Source organism: Microchirus variegatus (genome assembly GCF_963457635.1).
Source record: "Microchirus variegatus genome assembly, chromosome: 10".
Lineage (NCBI taxonomy): Eukaryota > Metazoa > Chordata > Actinopteri > Pleuronectiformes > Soleidae > Microchirus > Microchirus variegatus.
In genome coordinates, this window is record NC_139811.1 from 9,775,562 (window position 1) to 9,792,228 (window position 16,667).

Genomic DNA, 16,667 nt, shown 5'->3' on the forward strand with positions numbered 1-16,667 from the left:
ACCACAAATGAGCAGTTTTAAACATAACATAAAATGTTGTACATTTTTCAAGGTTATTTATACTTTTTTGTGGTTAACAACAAAGATTTCTGACATTTACCCGAACCCACATTAGTAAGGGATTTATATATACACTCATTGTGCATATAGATACATATATGGTTCATACAGCAGTGTTTGTATTAGTCCACTGCCTCTCCTCTTGTTTGTTTATCTCTTCTTTTCCTCTCCCTCTGAGATGATATATTCTGGGCATGCCCTCTTGAACCATTCGGACCAGGAGCCGTCATAGACGCTCACACCAGGGTAGCCGAGCAAATGTGCAGCCAGAGCCACGTGGCACGCCGTCACACCAGTGGTGCAGGTTGCCCACAGTGGACGCTCCAGGTCCACTCCTGCTTCTCTGAACAGCTTGGCCAAGTCTGGAGTCCCCAGCTCCTTTCCAGAGTCATCAACAAAAGAAGTGAAGGGCATGTTGATTGTACCTGGGAAATGGCCTGGCAGAATGTCTGCGTGGGGGAGACAGAAGAGTACACTTTGTCATTTTAAAGCCAATATCCACATATCTTCTTTTAACATGAGTTGAGCGATGACTGATTTGAACAAAACACATTAGCATTGGTAGTAGTGTGTATAATGTATAATGTCTAAATGGCACTCCAAACATGTTTTTATGTGATAAACGTAAGAGCGATCCGTCATCCGTGACACGTAAATACAACACAGTACATATTCCACTGGTACAGACCCTGAAAACAGAGGGAAGAAGGAGAAAACTGGATCATGGCCATGGATCAAGAGAAAGAAGAGGTGCTTAAGGGGAGCAGAGACAGGGGCCTTGCCTTGAAGAACACCTGCTACGAAGCAAATCAGTCAAGTGAAGCACAGAAGTCCAGATGGAGGTTTTAACCCAACATTAAGGGAGCGTTCACACCTATAGTTCGACTGTTTTGGTCCGCACCAGAAAGATGTTACAATGTAGCAAACAGACGTGGGTAAGGTTTGCTTTCACATATGCATGGTTCTAAACAAACCAAAATAGACCGCAAAGACCATCTGCACTGGAACCGGAATAACCTCCGATTTCCACCGGGCGTCACTTCTTGTGTGAATACTGCTGGCTCGCAAGGCTGAGCTGCTGTAATGCGCCCGGTGGGGATTGAAGCTGGGCTGAGAAGAACGGCGCAAAGGTTTGAGGCGCCCAGGAACCGTACCAAAGTAGGGCGGCTAAATCGTTGCGAGACCACCACTTCAGGCAGGTTGATTTGGTGTGCACCAAAGGACCGAGATTACATTCACACCTACGCCAACTAACCGATTGCGCACCAAATGCTGTAGGTGTGAAAGAACCGTAAGAGAAGCTGTTGAAGAGTGTAGGGGGAAAAATCAACATGTCCACAGCAAAGAGAGAGAAAGAGCTCTGTGTATATACACATGTCACAGATTCATTCTTGCTTTAATGTTATCATAAATCATTCACATGGCAAATACTATGCATGCTTATTGTGACAATAAAGACACACCTAAACTGGTCCTTCACAAAGGGGAAGATCATAGATGTATATGAACAATGGTATGAATGATGGCTGAGTTCCAGTTAGCTTGAATGATGGATTAATGTCACGGCATCATAAAAGCACTTTGAAACACTGTTAAGGAGTGCCAGCTCCTTATAATGACTTCATTTACATGTCCTATAACAAATAACTGCAATGAGGACAATGTGCATGTTATCCCCAACTCTTAAAAATAACATCCGTCACTTTCCATTTTGGTCCCAGACTCACTTTGTCATGATTGCTACATCATCACACGTAATGCGATGATGAAATACGCATTTCTTGTTTTACTGGTTTTTTTCCCCCTTACCATTTGGTGTATATGCAGCAGAGAGTTTCGTCTCGTTCCATGAACGCAGTATTTTTGACCTGCACCGTATTCAGTTAGCTTTTTATAGAAAGATTTTAAAGTAGACACATATACTCTATTTCTGCAAGTTAAACTCATTTAAGGATTTGACTGATTAAAAAGATGATTTAGTATAATATGGCCCCTTTAAATGCAAATGAGACACAGGAAACTAACTAACTAATATAAGTATTAACATGATAAAAAAGTTGATTTTGCTAAATATGTCCCCTTTAAGTTCCACAATTGTGTATTGTTTTTAATTCACAGTTAAAAAAATACATGAAAGCAGAATTTTCAGGCCTCTTGCTGCACCCACATTGACCCACAACAACAGGCTCTGCCAGCAGCAGCAGTGGCGCCAGTGAAGCGAGAAAGACGTCTGTGGATTTCTCTACGAGGTGTGTGTCTCATAGTTGGACTCCTTTTTTAATACCTTCCACCGTTGCCAAGTGTAACTTGAGCTGAAGTGAAGTGGTAGTGATTAGGGAGTGGTTTTGTATTAAGGCTCTGCCTGGGGGGGAATCACACACAGTTCACAGGGTGTGGGTGAAAACGACTTGAAACCTTCAGTGACAGCTAGGGACAATGTTGTCTCTTATCAATACTTGCTTTGCCAAGAGAGACACTGTGCATGATGTCGTTTCTGTGAACCATGCCTGGTACACTTGCTGTCACTGATAACACAGCTGCCAATGGGGGCAAAGAAGAGAAAACAGATGTTAGCCACCTGATAATGAAAAATTGACATATTTGGAATGCATTTGCCCGTTAATCTCATTGTTAGACAACGAAATAACACATTTGAGCTTACTGATGGGGGCCACATGGATGGTGTAGTGGTTAGAACTCTTGTCGAGTTTGTAACGCGGTCGGAACAAGGGCCTTTCAAGGGTTCTTGGTAACACTAATGGTTCCAGTAAGCATTTTGATCTAGAGAACCCTTTATCCCTTTAAGGTACTACTCAACCATTTGGTTGATCACACTTGAATTCACTATATCTCACTGAAAAATGCATCAAGCTGAACTCAACCTACCGTTTGGTGTGGCACCACTGTTGTTGCACCTCTGACAAAAATCATTCACTGCAGTAGCACAACAGGTCAACAACCATATTTGCTGTTGCACAACCACCAAAAAACTATTTGTTAGTGAGTAATATTGGTCAAGAAATTGCACTTAATGTGACTTGTTCTGAATGTTGTCCTTTATGAATAAAACAAACCAGGTCTATTATGAACAGACGTCTCAACCGTTTGGTAGAGGGCTGTATCTGAAATACTGTAGGGTCTAATTAAAAAAAATATATAAATATATATAGACCTATTTTAACACAGATTTTTAAGACCAATTAATCACTCCCGAGCCACACGTGGCGGGCCAAATCTGGCCCCCAGGCCTTGAGTTTGACATATGTGCCCTAAACGTTTGTGAAAATGGACGAAAATTGCCACACACATCAGAACTGCCCAAAAAAATTTATTCAATAATGGACTTGCGAAAAACCAATGCAAAATGGCTCAGTCGCGCCCCCCCACAACGCAAATTTTGGAGCGGGCCAAAATTTAATTGCGCCGAATTTCACGAAATTCTGCGGGAACATTGTCCGACCCGAGACGAAAAAAAAAGCCTCTTGACACCATGACCTCAATAATTGAATTTTAAAATAATAAAGTAAATAATAAATAATAATAATAATAGTAGTAATAAAATATTTGGAGGAAAGTCTGGTCAACTTTACCCTCTAGGAGCTCCGGCTCAATCCCACGGAACATGCCGGCAAACCTGGTGTCCACCACCTGGGCCTGCTTGGTCCTGATGTTCTCCAGAACTTCTTCATAGTTCTTCACATAGGACTGGTTCATGGTGGCTTTGAAGTGTCTTCGCTCCGGCGTTGAACTCTCAGAGGTCAGCGGGTGACCGTCACTGAGCCAGTTCTTCATGCCTCCGTCCAGCACCGACACTATGTCGTGCCCGAACAGCCGGAACATCCACCACACCCGCGGCGCAATGTATGCGCCGAAGTCGCTGGTGTCGTAAACGACGACGTGGGTGTCGTTCCCGATGCCCAGATCTCCCACATACCGAGAGAAGTCGCTGCGAGTCGGCAGCATGTGATGGAACACGGAGTTCTTGTCCGAACATTCGTCTAAGTCGAAATACTGCGAGCCCGGGATGTGCTGCTGGGCGAATTCAGCTTTCGGGTTCCGCTCCCAGGCGGGTAAGTACCACGAAGAGTCGAGGATGCGAAGTTTGGGTCCGACGAGGTTACTTTTCACGGCATTTGCGAGCCACTTACCGGAGACGAGAGCGCGGACCTGAGCTGCCATGACCGGGAGGAGTGGGAAATACGAGCTGCAAACACCAGAGGGAACCGGAGGGTTGTTTTCATGTATGCGAAGTATGTGATGTATGGAGGTCACAGAGTTCACGGAAAAAAACAACTCCGATTCGCCAGATTCTGATTCGGCACTTAAGGGGAAAGTTAAGGGCAAATTAAGAGCGACTGTTTGTGCACTGAGTGTCTGTTTTTGTGACATTTGTTGATGTGAAAACACTTTTAGACATTTTAGGTAAGACATTAACCTCACATGAAACCCACTGTTGTATTTGTGAAACTTTTATTCGGTCAACCAAATGGTTGAGTAGTACCTTAAAGGGTTAAAGGGTTACCCTTAAAAAACCCTTTCTTCGGGTCCTGATCCAAAACCACTGTACCTAGACTTCTCAAATCTGGACTTGTTTATTTTACAGAGCCTGACGATAAATAAAGACACAGTCTCTGATTTGTGAAATCTTTATTTTATTTGTGAAAATGCAATAAAGGCACATTTCACTGCTTTTTTTCAACATATAGACCTCATTAGACCAAGTCCTGATCCAAAACCACTGTATCTAGACTTCTCAAATCTGGACAGGATTAATCTACAGACTCTGAAGATTTATAAAGACACAGCCTCTGATTTGTGAAAATGCAATAAAGGCCACCATGCCCAAATATACGGTATAACCCTTATGACATGGACATGCTGGGTGGGGATCAGACCCTTGGTATTTCTCAAGCGTCTCGCGTTCATACTCGATGTTGCTGTTGCTATTTATATCCTATGCTTACACTTACACACACTATTTTGAATGTATATATTTATATCATACCTTTTTTATAATTGAAGTGAAGCACCCACATCTATCCATCCATCTATCAAACCACTATTCATTCATTACAGTCTCCTATACACACAGCCATATTTCTCCTCTGTCCTGCATGTTTTAGATGTTCTCCTGCTCCAACACACCTGATTCAGATGAACAGCTGGTTATCAGGCTTCTGCAGATCTTGATGACGAGCTGACCGTTTGAATCAGGTTTGCAGTGTTCCCTGAGGACCAGCTGTTGGGAAACACTGCAGCACAGGGCACCGTGGGCCTCACCAGGACCAGGATTGAGAACCACTAACCTATAATATGAGCTTTGAACACTAGAGGGCACTATTGTATCTTCCAAGGAGAATACATACAGAGTGCAGCTCTATCTCGTTCCATGTTCAAATAGTATATATTATGAATTGACATATAGCAGCAACAATATTTGCATATGTATTTCAACATTTATGGATGTACTTTCTTGTATTCGTGTGACTGTATGTTATTAAGGAAGATGCGACTGGTGCAAATGAGGGTGTTGTAATGTAATCGCAGTACGGTCATGGTGCTTTTTGCCCATTGGTCGATCCACATTGGTGTGTGCTGTATGTACTTTGATCCCCACAACACTGGTTAAAAAAAAAAAGGTGCCAAGGGTCTTCTACAGAGAGCAATCAACTGTCAACACAGCTAATATCAAATACAAATAAATTACACTAGGCTTGAACCTGCATGGACAACCATTTTCTATATTCTAAGAGGTTGTGAGGGGAAACGTGGTCGGTCAGTTTTTGTTTCCACAGCAGAGTCAAATATTTACTGTAGTAGTTACTGATTGCAGGACTTTTCTTTGTCCGTGCAGTTACATAGTTTATAATAAAGGTAAAAGAAAGTGAGACAAAACAACAAGACTTCAGGAATCCATTTATCGGGAAACTAAATAATACTTACAATATTGATATGATCCTTCACAAAGTGCACATTTTTATTCCTAGAATCAGTCTTCTGTGGTTTTGAAATGTTTTTTAAGACATGGCTCAAAAACTACATTCATGTTATTTTATGGATTTGTGTAGATTATTACTAATTTGTTAAGTTTTCTGGTCAGTCGTTCACATCTTCTTTTGCTCCCCCTCTGAGATGATGTGCTCCGGACGCGCCCTCTTGAACCACTCGGCCCAGGAGCCGTCGTAAACGCACAGACCCGAGCGGCCGAGCAGGTGAGCGGCGAGCACCACGTGGCACGCCGTCACGCCGGAACCGCACGTGACCCACAGCGGACGCTCCAGGTCCACTCCGGCCTCTCGGAACAAGCTGGACAGGCCTTCGGTTCCCAGCTCCTTCCCAGAGGCGTCCATGAAAGACGTGAAGGGCATGTTGACGGCACCGGGGAAATGGCCTGGCAGCGTGTCTGTGGGGTGAGAGGAGTTTTATGAAAATGGAATAAAAGCAGAATTCCATAAAACCACTTTAGTGTGAGAGAGAAGAAGAATTCTGGCCTCACAAATAAACCTAGCTCAGAGAGACATTAGCTGACATATCTGGGCTTTTATCAGGAGGATGTTTTACTTTATTTATGACAACAAACTCATCACCTGTATATCATCTGCCAATGAAGATAATGAGGCATGGATGAAAGTTCAGGCACACATCTGACAGGTGCTGGTCTCGTTAACTCTTTTGATAATCGATTAATTGGTTTGAAGCTTTTTTCATGATTAAAACATGATTTTATGATTGTTTTAGCTTCTTAGCCCTATAAAGCCAAACGTATCATATGTGATACATGAGTTTTTGAGCCCCCCCGACAGAGATGCAAGCACTGCTTAGGCCACTTTGACCATGTGTACTGTGAGAAATGCAGAGTGCATCTTTGTCTGAACAACTGTTTTCAAGCCGACCATCACTCATAATAAAAAAGGTTGTGAACCACAAAATGAGTAAAGAATAAGTGAAATGTGTCTTCCAGACTTCCACCCTGCCAGTTCCATTGCTGCATTGTTTTTGTTGGAATAGTTGGATTTGTTTGTGTATTTTTTGTTCAAGAAAAAAAGAATGTTTGAGCATTGTGACCCGCTGTATCAAATATAATACAAATTAAAACTCCTATATGGTAATTGATATTTGAAAAAACAATTAAAAAATGTTGTTCAGAAGTACCAATAGTGGCTCCAGTTTCAAAGAATTGGAATTTTCTTTACTATCTAATGCTTTGGGCTTTACATGGTTAAAGGTGAATATTTTATTTAATTTCTTTGATCCACATAACAAAGAAATAATTCAAACTGAATCATTTTGGTTTGTGGACAACACGAGACGTTCGAGAACATCGGCATGTCCAGTTTTGACAAACACTGATCAACGTGTTCTTGCATTTTATGGACCAAACGATTAATTGATTAACCGAGAAAATAATCAACAGATTAATCGCTTATGAAAATATGAGTTAGTTGCAGCTCTACCATGAATACAACCTTGGGCCAACACTTTTAACACATCTTTAAAACAAACAAATACATTTCAATAGTTTTATTTATGATAACATCAACATATGATTTAATTCAACTGCTTATTGTCTTTTCTATTATGTTTTTTAAACAGCTTTTCTGTGTTGTATACACTCACAGTGATATTTGAATTGCCCTGAAACTGCGATTAGATGTTTTTCAGTAGTATTTATTTAAACATTATTATTAATGACGTGTCTTTGCCTGAAATCAAACAGGAAAACTGGAAATACTTCTCTGAATGGAGTCAGTGCACATATGTTAGCTGACTTTATTGGCCCTCATTTAGAAACAGAGAGTGGTTTTTATCTGTTATTGTTGTTGTTGTTGTGTACTTAACACTAACTGATGACCCCTCTCACCATCTCTGGGCTCCGGCTCGATCCCCCTGAACCTCCCCGCTGACCTCGCGTCCACCACCTGGGCCTGCTTGGTCCTGATGTTCTCCAGAACTTCTTCGTAGTTCTTCACCCACGACTGGTTCATGGCGGCTTTGAAGTGTCTTCGCTCCGGTGTTGAACTCTCAGAGGTCAGCGGGTGACCGTCACTGAGCCAGTTCTTCATGCCTCCGTCCAGCACCGACACCATGTCGTGCCCGAACAGCCGGAACATCCACCACACCCGCGGCGCGCTGTACGAGCCGAAGTCGCTGGTGTCGTAAACGACGACGTGGGTGTCGTTCCCGATGCCCAGATCTCCCACATACCGAGAGAAGTCGCTGCAAGTCGGCAGCATGTGATCGAACGCCGAGCTCCTGTCCGAACATTCGTCTATGTCGAAAAACAACGAGCCCGGAATGTGCTGCTGGGCGAATTCAGCTTTCGGGTCCCGCTTCAACTTCGGCAGATACCACGAAGAGTCGAGGATGCGAAGTTTGGGTCCGACGAGTTTTGACCTGACGGCATCTGCGAGCCACTGTCCGGACACGAGAGCACGGACCTGAGCCGCCATGACCAGGACCGGTGGTGGGAAATACAAGTCCCGAACACCAGAGGGAACCTGAGACTGGATGATGCGTTTCAAACTCGGAAGTCAGAATTTGGGACACCCTGGTGGAAGAAGTACAAAGTACAGATCCATCCTCATGTTATGGTGTCAGATGAAGTACAGTAGTACTGTACTGCACTGTACTATCTATCTATCTATCTATCTATCTATCTATCTATCTATCTATCTATCTATCTATCTATCTATCTATCTATCTATCTATCTATCTATCTGTTCACATATGAATCGCGATTCTAATCATCCACGATTCTGAATCGATTCATAAACTTCAAAAATCTTTTTTTTTTTTTTTTAAACCACACAAAACACCAGTTTGTGTTATTTGTGTACATTTTATTTTTCCGAACTTCTGGGAGAAAAAGGCAGCTAGCCTAAGCTTTTATTTATGCTAGTGTTTTTTTGTACAGTAAGTAAGATTTTATTTGTTTTGAATGAATACATGTTAACTTTTGTAATGTAAATGTGAATGTGAATGTACTTTATTTATACAGCCCTGTACAACAATCCTTTCGGTGATCCAAAGTGCTTTACAACAATTAAATAAATAAAGAGGAAACACATAAGAGTAATTAAAGACAGTACAACAATAAAATAGCGCAAAATAAAAATCTTTTTAATCTTATTCTATCTTAAGATAGAATAAGATTAAAAAGATTTTTAAAAAGTGTCACCATACTACTCGGTATTAAAAGCCATCCTAAATAAATTGGTTTTTAGCCTTGATTTGAAGAGGCCCAGGTCAGAGATAAGACGCATCTCAACAGGGAGTTTATTCCAGAGCCTGGGAGCAGCAACAGCAAAGGCTCAATCACCCCAGTGTTTATACTTTGACCTTGACCTTTTGACCTTTGTCTTAAGTTTGCCTTTGTGTGATCACATTATCACATTATCTTATACAAACTACAACAAATCTATCTCTGTGCTTTGGATGTCTTTATATGTGTTCCTAATAAACTGGCTGCTGCTGTGAACATGGTCTTCTGCATGTTTTGGTGGTAACGAGTGGTTATTTGAGTCACTTTTCTATATCGTTTTTTAAACCAGATCTCCGTTCCTTCTTATTCTCCGTCTCACCTCGGACATTAACATTAAGAATTCAGCCTGAATTCTCTGTAAACAAAACAGGAAATAGACACACAGCAAATGAGAGAGCGAGAGCGAGAGGGAGGGACGGAGCTGAATTGGTTAATTGGAGTCACTGCTCCTGTATTATAGATGCAACGTTGTTTTTCGTCGTCAGACAAAGTTCTCCGACCACTGACTGAACGTCCGTCCAACCAACCGGACAGATCTGGGAGACATTTCTGTATCGAAAGGTAAGCTTTTGATTTGCTATACAAATGGGTCTGTGACTATTGTAGAAAACTGTAAAGAGGTCATTTTCTCCAATATTTGTAAGAAATATGCTGCTATAGGAACATTTTTATTGCGATAATTGTTAGTGGTTAGTGAATTGGTCACTCTAAATTGACCGTAGGCGTGAGAGTGTGAGTGAATGGTTGTTTGTCTCTATATGTGTCCCTGCGATGGACTGTCCGGGGTGTACCCCGCCTATCGCCCACTGTCAGCTGAGATGGGCACAGCACCCACCGCGACCCTCTGCTGGAGGATAAAGTGATAGATAATGGATGGATGGATGGATAATTGTTAGTGGGAGCAATTCTACTCCTGAAATTTGAAATTAAAGAAAGGGGCCCATTTACAGCGAGTAAATTCACTGTGAATATCTTTGATAAAACATCTTAAGTTGAAAAAACTGACAACTGTTTCCTTCCTCGACGTCTGTTCAAAGATGTTCTTATTGACATTTTCAAAAATACTATAATACTTTAAACAAAATTCAGTTGACTTTTGTCGTCTTTGGGTGACGGCGGTAAGCTCACACACAATTGTGTGAAACAGCAGCTGTATTTTCTGAAATGACACCCTTGTTCTTGACGTATGAACCAAAATAATCATTAAATCTTAAAAAGTAGTATTTATTTGTTATTTACCCTCTGTCTCTTTTGCCAAACATTTACAGTGAAATGAAACATGACACGATAATGGGATAAAAGAATAATATGTGCCAATACACTCACTGTCTGTATTAACTATCTGATATAAATCACGAGATCGACTTCATAGATGCCGAATTCAACTTTGTGTGGATGCCTTGAACCAATTAGACGAATCAGGAGAAATTTAATTTTCCCGACAGTCATACAGTGAGGCATCAAATGACAACCGCTAAGAACAACATGCCAAGCTTTATTTTTGGGCAGAGGAATAATAAAACGGGAGTGACTGCATCCACGTGAGCAGATGGGCTTGGTTATTGGCCCTTACTGTCAGTATGACCATACGGGGAAATGTCTCCCACACACACACACACAAGTCAAATCTGGATACATTCCATTCATGTGTTCACCACATGAATATACAAAGAGACCTGTGTTACGCTCAGCTGCCCCTTTGCCAAAATCCAGATAATTAACTTAACTGGCTCCGCTAATGTGAGAACGGTTGGACATCATGTGAAGCGAATGTAAAGGGCCGATGACGTGATATCGGGTGATATGCAGAAGGCCCGGCGATATTGTGCATTGTGCTCATTTTGTTGTGTTGTTGTTTGTCTAAAGCCTGACGGGGGAAAAGAAATCCTGACACTTTCTGAAGAACGAGACTTGAGAGTCCACAGCTAACGACTCCATAAGGTGGGCACAGAGCATCCATGTTCAAATATGTTAACCCGGGGTAGGGGAAGGTACATGCTTTCCCTGCAATCACCATAGTTTGGCTAACGTTAGCTAATTAGCGCTATACATCTCAAGCAGTATAGGTGTATCATTCCTAGTTTTTCATTCATTTGATCTTAGGGCCAATTCCAATTCCTCTTAACCGTCAATCTTAACCCTCAAGCTCAACCCTTAATCTTAACTGTCCCTCAAAACCAAGAGTTGAGGGTTATATTGTCACTTAGAAATGGGACACCCCTTAAATGCAGATACGTCTTCAGACTGTGGGGGGCAGAATAACGCGAAAGCTGCGTCCAGTCTGTCAACTCCAAAAAAGAAGAAGAAGAACACATTTACGTTTGTCAGTCAAGTTATTAGGTTGTCAGTTAGTTATAAGATGATACTCATACAAATACCACAACCACGGACATATTCAGCTGACAGCTACCACACACCACGGCTTATTGAAAAATAAACGATAGCAAGCATTCGCTTGTCCGCAACCGGCCGGCTATTGACAAAAGATCGTAAAATAAAAATAAATGTTACGCAACAATGACGTCAGTAATCCATAATATGGGCCTAAACTAAGATAATACAATGGTTTTCATAGTTTTTATATCTCTATTAACAAAGAAAATACTTAATTTGTAGCATACTCGTTTCGCTGCTTTCGGCGCCATCTTTGTTATGTCAAAACACGCAATGCATTCTGAGTAGCCCTTTGCTCCCAAGGGTGGTCTCGGAAAATCTCAATATTGAGGGCGATACAGCCCTTAAACTTGCCCCTTAACTTAATTTTTTAGAATGAGGGTAAATCAAGGAATTGGAATTCACCCATAGACTAATGCATTTCACAAATGCATTATTTGATTGTATGATATTAAAATAACTTAAGGCCTCACCTCCCAAATTTGTGGGATGGCAATATGCATGTTTGTTTTGTTTCGTCATATACAGCCACGTCTTGTCATACTTAGCATAGCTTACCTCCTGTTTCATGTGTACGATACATAACCACTGCTAAGTTTTTTTTGTCTGTTGAGGCTAAAAGCATTTGTTTTCTTAGATTAAATACAAAATGCATCAAGTCATTTTATGCTTTGTATGATATGCTGTGTGTTTTCTGTTCAAATGCATGACCTATGCTCTCTCTCTTTTGTCTTTCTCAAACAAGACACCCCAATACCAAAAGGATGAACCTTCCAGACTATCCTGTTCCAAACTTAGACGTCACCTTGAAAGAAGTGAGTCGTGTCCTCCAGCTCACTTTGAGTCCCGACCTTTATCCTGAGTTCAAAAATGTCCTGGATCAGCAGAGGGAGCTCCTTCAAGAGGCCCAGCAGAAGTTTGCAACTAGACTTGCAAACCAGGAGAACTGGGTAACACATCAGTTTAAGAAAAGCCTGCTTTCATGTGATGACCCCCTGCCAACATCTACGGCCCTCCCTGCGGTACTTCCTCCATCCAAAGCACAGAGAAGCACCCAGCTAGAGAGGGCAGCTGCTCTACTATGGGCAGCGGCAAAGCTGTACAGTGAGCCCTTGCTTCTGGAGGGCGACGTACCAATGGAGCGCACACAGCAGTCAGAGGTGTTTGCCGCTAGTCGGCTTCCTGGAAGGACTCAAGATCAAATTAAGGTAAGATACAAATCAGGACAAAGATGGAGGGAGTGGTATTTGTCAATGTGAATCCAAAATCTAATCTGTAGCTTTTCATTTTCCAGGTCTACCCAGATAGTCTACATGCCATCATCACCTGTGTTGGAGGAGTCTTCCCGGTTGACATACTCCGGCGTCCCAGCACCGGTGGGCCATTAACTGCTCGACCATTCATTGACATCTATGAACAGCTGGCTCAGGTGATGGATGAACCCAGGGCAGGAGAACAGAACGATCCTTCAGCCATTTGCAGCCTCTCAGCTCTGGACCGTAAAACCTGGGCTGGCATCAGGGAACAGATCCTGGGGAGAGGAGGGGAAGCAGCAGAGTCATTGGGGCTGATGGAAAGTGCTGTGCTAACGCTCTGCCTGGAAGACCAGGATGCCCCCTCTGATGTGGCAGATATCCTAAATTCAGTGAGGCTTGCAGGAGGAGGAGACAGTCCATGTTTGAGATACTATGATAAGGTATTGACACACACACACATGCAATGTCAAGATAGAAGACAGATGCCAAATAACAAAAATAATGAATGAATTATTCTATTTTTGTCTTTTTGTGACAGGTGGCAAACCTGGTGGTATTCAAGGATGGAACAGCTGGAATGTTATACGAGCACAGTGCTTTGGATGGGATGGTAGCTGTGCTTATGACTGAGCGTGTGTATACTTTGTCTGAGACAGTCGATCTAAAACTTGTTCAGACTTCACCTGAAAATGTGAATGGGTCTGTCACATTAAATCATTCTAATTCTGTCTCCCCAACTTCTCTAACATTCCCATTGCAAGGTCTTACCCTCCTCAAACCAAGTCCTGGTATAAAAACATCTCACCCAGTTCTCACTTTTGATTTGCCCTCCTATCCTGACGTGTTTTCTACTATCAGAGGACATAGAGGCTTGTATGATGCCTGGATTAACTTCTCTTTGCAACTTTCCCTGAGGCAGACTCTTGGGGAATCTGCCACCGGTCACATACTTGTCACGCCGACTCATATGCGCCACTACAAGCATGGTCGGTGTGATCCTACATACTCAATCACCACAAATTCTCAAAGGTTAGTCGGAGCCTTGGCATCCTGCATAGGCCCAGATAACACGATGCATTACACTACTGACATCCTACGATTGTTCCATGTTGCATTTTTGGAGCACAAGAGTCTCATCAAAAACACTAAAACTGGTCATGGTATTGGTCCTCATCTCGCTGCCCTGCGACACATTTTGCCATCTGACAATCCACTGAAGAAGTTTCTGAACCCCTTCGGATGTCCGTCTATTTACCTAACCGGTTCAGATCTGATGGAGGGTGTAGAGTGTGGTGTCGGCAATGTCTATGCCCAAGATCAGCTGGCTGTTGCCTACCTTGGAAGAAGAGACAAGGTTCAAATCGTGCTTAATGGGAAAGGGAGCTTTGCACCAGTACTGAAAAAACTTCAGGAAAATCTGAAAATAAATTTGAAGTTAGTGATGCTACTAGCTGTGAGATATGCGATTGCAAGTCAGATGGGAGCCCTGGAGTGTCTGTTCCAACAGGGTCAAGCAATGAAAGTGAATGGAGATACACACCGCTGTTCAGAGAGCCCAAACAGTGTGAAAAGCACTGCTGATACTACCTCAGGCATGAGGCCAGACTATGCTATAGTGATCCATGGTGGAGCCGGAGAAGATATGATGCTGAACCCCCTTGTGATAGGAGTTATTGAGTTTGCCCTACAGACATCTTTGACCCTTGGATCCCAAATCCTTCAACAGGGTGGCAGTAGTCTGGATGCAGTGCAAAGGTCAGTGGAGGCTCTGGAAGACTGCTTCCTGTTTAATGCAGGCAAAGGCTCAGTATTTAATAAAGATGGGGTAAATGAACTGGAAGCAACAATTGTAGATGGGACCACAAGGAAATCAGGATCTGTTGCTTGTGTGAAAAGTGTGAAGAACCCAATAAAAGCAGCCAGGTGCATCATGGAGAAAAGCTCACACTCACTCATAGTGGGAGACGGGGCTGAGGAGTTTCTGCAAGTGTCAGCGGAGAAGGAGATACCTGTCGGGCGAGATTATTTCTACACTGATATACGTCACAGAGAGTTAACTGCAAAGCTCAGTGGAGGAAATTCCTCAAAAAACAATCACCCTCAAACAGTTGGAGCTGTGGCCTTGGATCGTTGGAATGGGTTGGCTGCTGCATCCTCCACAGGCGGCTTAGTAGGAAAACTGAAGGGGCGAGTTGGGGACACAGCAGTAGTCGGAGCAGGAATATATGCTGATGACAAGGTAGCAATCACCTGCTCTGGAGATGGAGATGTATTTCTAAGGCATACCATTTCCCAGAAAATAGCCAGTCTCTACCATCACAAAGGCTGTAGCCTTAGGCAGGCATGCCGAGAGGTGATTGCTGAAAATGTGAATGATGTCTGTGCAGGAATTATTGCTGTTGACACTAAAGGTGAAGCCATCATTGAAACAAATGCTGGGGTGATGTTTGTGGCCTCCATGATAAATGGCATTTCACGTGTGGAGGTCCTCAGGCCCCTGAAAAGCTTCTCTAGTGTGATCTGGGAAACAGATGAGCTGGTTGCTTACCTGAATCCCAATCCCTGGACCCCTGGATCAACTATTCTGACAAGAAAGACTCTCAGTGGACCAAACAGCATCTTCCACTTGGCCACACCTGATTTTGTGGCTATGCTAGAGGGAGCCAGAGCTGTGTCAAACTTACTATGTGAGCGTTTGGGAGTGCACCGCTGTGCCTTGGTTTTCAATCCAACCCCCGATCATCCAGCACAAATCAGACTGCTCCCACTTCAGGGCCTTGATGCAAAGTGGCAGCCCCATCTTGCTAGCGAAGAGGAATTCCATGCTTACGATCCTGGCTACTGCAATTCGAAAAGTGGCCCCAGGTGGGATGACGAAGCACTGACCCAAGTCCAGGCTAAGATCAGAAACAAATTACCAACACCAAACGCACCCTCTTGCTTTGATTTCTTTGGGGACCCTTGCAATGATAACCTATTCAGCCGTATTGTGCGTGGCGAACAGCAACAGTGGAGAGTGTGGGAAGACAATGAGCATGTCGCCTTCCTTACACCATATCCCAACACTCCTGGACTTACTGTTGTCGTACCACGCAAACCTCTATCCAGTGACCTCTTCAGATTAGACAAAGCTGACTTCAAAGCAATGATCTTAGCCATTCATAAAGTTGCCCGACTACTGGAAGAGGGGATGAGAGCTCGAGGTGTTGCACTGATCTTTGAGGGGTTTGAGATTGACTATGCTCATGCCAAGCTGATCCCTCTGGTACCCCGGCCTAATGGAACCAAGCCTGCTGAGCTGCAACCAGAATATTTTCAAAGCTACCCTGGATATGTGTCATCATTGGACGGTTCAGCTGTTGATCCTGAGATCCTCAAAACAATCCACTCAAAAATCACCAGCAGTAGGCCTCCTCGTTCATGGGCTAACCCTCACTCCCACTCCACACTTGCCATCAAGAGCCAGTGGTATCGCAACATGTTCCAGATTCAAAACACTCTCTTCCACAGCACGGTGGAATACTTCCACAGCTCCCGCCGTTATGCCTACGCCCTGACTCCTCTCACCACAGACACCATCTCCTCACCGATGGGTCTGGGATCTGACTCAGAACCAGTTTCTATTAATCTGATGGGGCAGGACATCTACCTGGCAGACTCGATGCAATTTGTCCTTGAGTACTTTCTTCGCTTCC

General features: G+C 43.1%; 1 protein-coding gene across 1 annotated transcript; it reads right to left on the reverse strand.

The window, feature by feature from the left end:
- Window positions 1-61: 61 nt before the first annotated feature.
- On the reverse strand, window positions 62-8,532 carry mpst (mercaptopyruvate sulfurtransferase). Its single transcript, XM_083896554.1, has 4 exons — window positions 7,922-8,532; window positions 6,169-6,463; window positions 3,651-4,264; window positions 62-509 (listed from the first exon to the last, which is right to left on the reverse strand). The coding sequence occupies exons 1-4, from the start codon at window positions 8,508-8,510 to the stop codon at window positions 211-213; spliced, it is 1,797 nt and encodes a 598-aa protein (XP_083752680.1). The 5' UTR covers window positions 8,511-8,532; the 3' UTR covers window positions 62-210.
- Between the last annotated feature and the right edge of the window lie 8,135 nt (window positions 8,533-16,667).

What these genes read in the sequence shown, in the direction of transcription:
- mpst (XM_083896554.1), bottom strand. Translation starts at nt 8,510, where the DNA reads ATGGCGGCTCAGGTCCGTGCTCTCGTGTCCGGACAGTGGCTCGCAGAT. An exon ending in CGAGCCGGAGCCCAGAGATG is followed by an intron (nt 6,464 to 7,921) that starts GTGAGAGGGGTC and finishes CTCACCCCACAG; the next exon opens with ACACGCTGCCAGGCCATTTC. An exon ending in GAGGGGGAGCAAAAGAAGAT is followed by an intron (nt 4,265 to 6,168) that starts GTGAACGACTGA and finishes TGGTGTTTGCAG; the next exon opens with CTCGTATTTCCCACTCCTCC.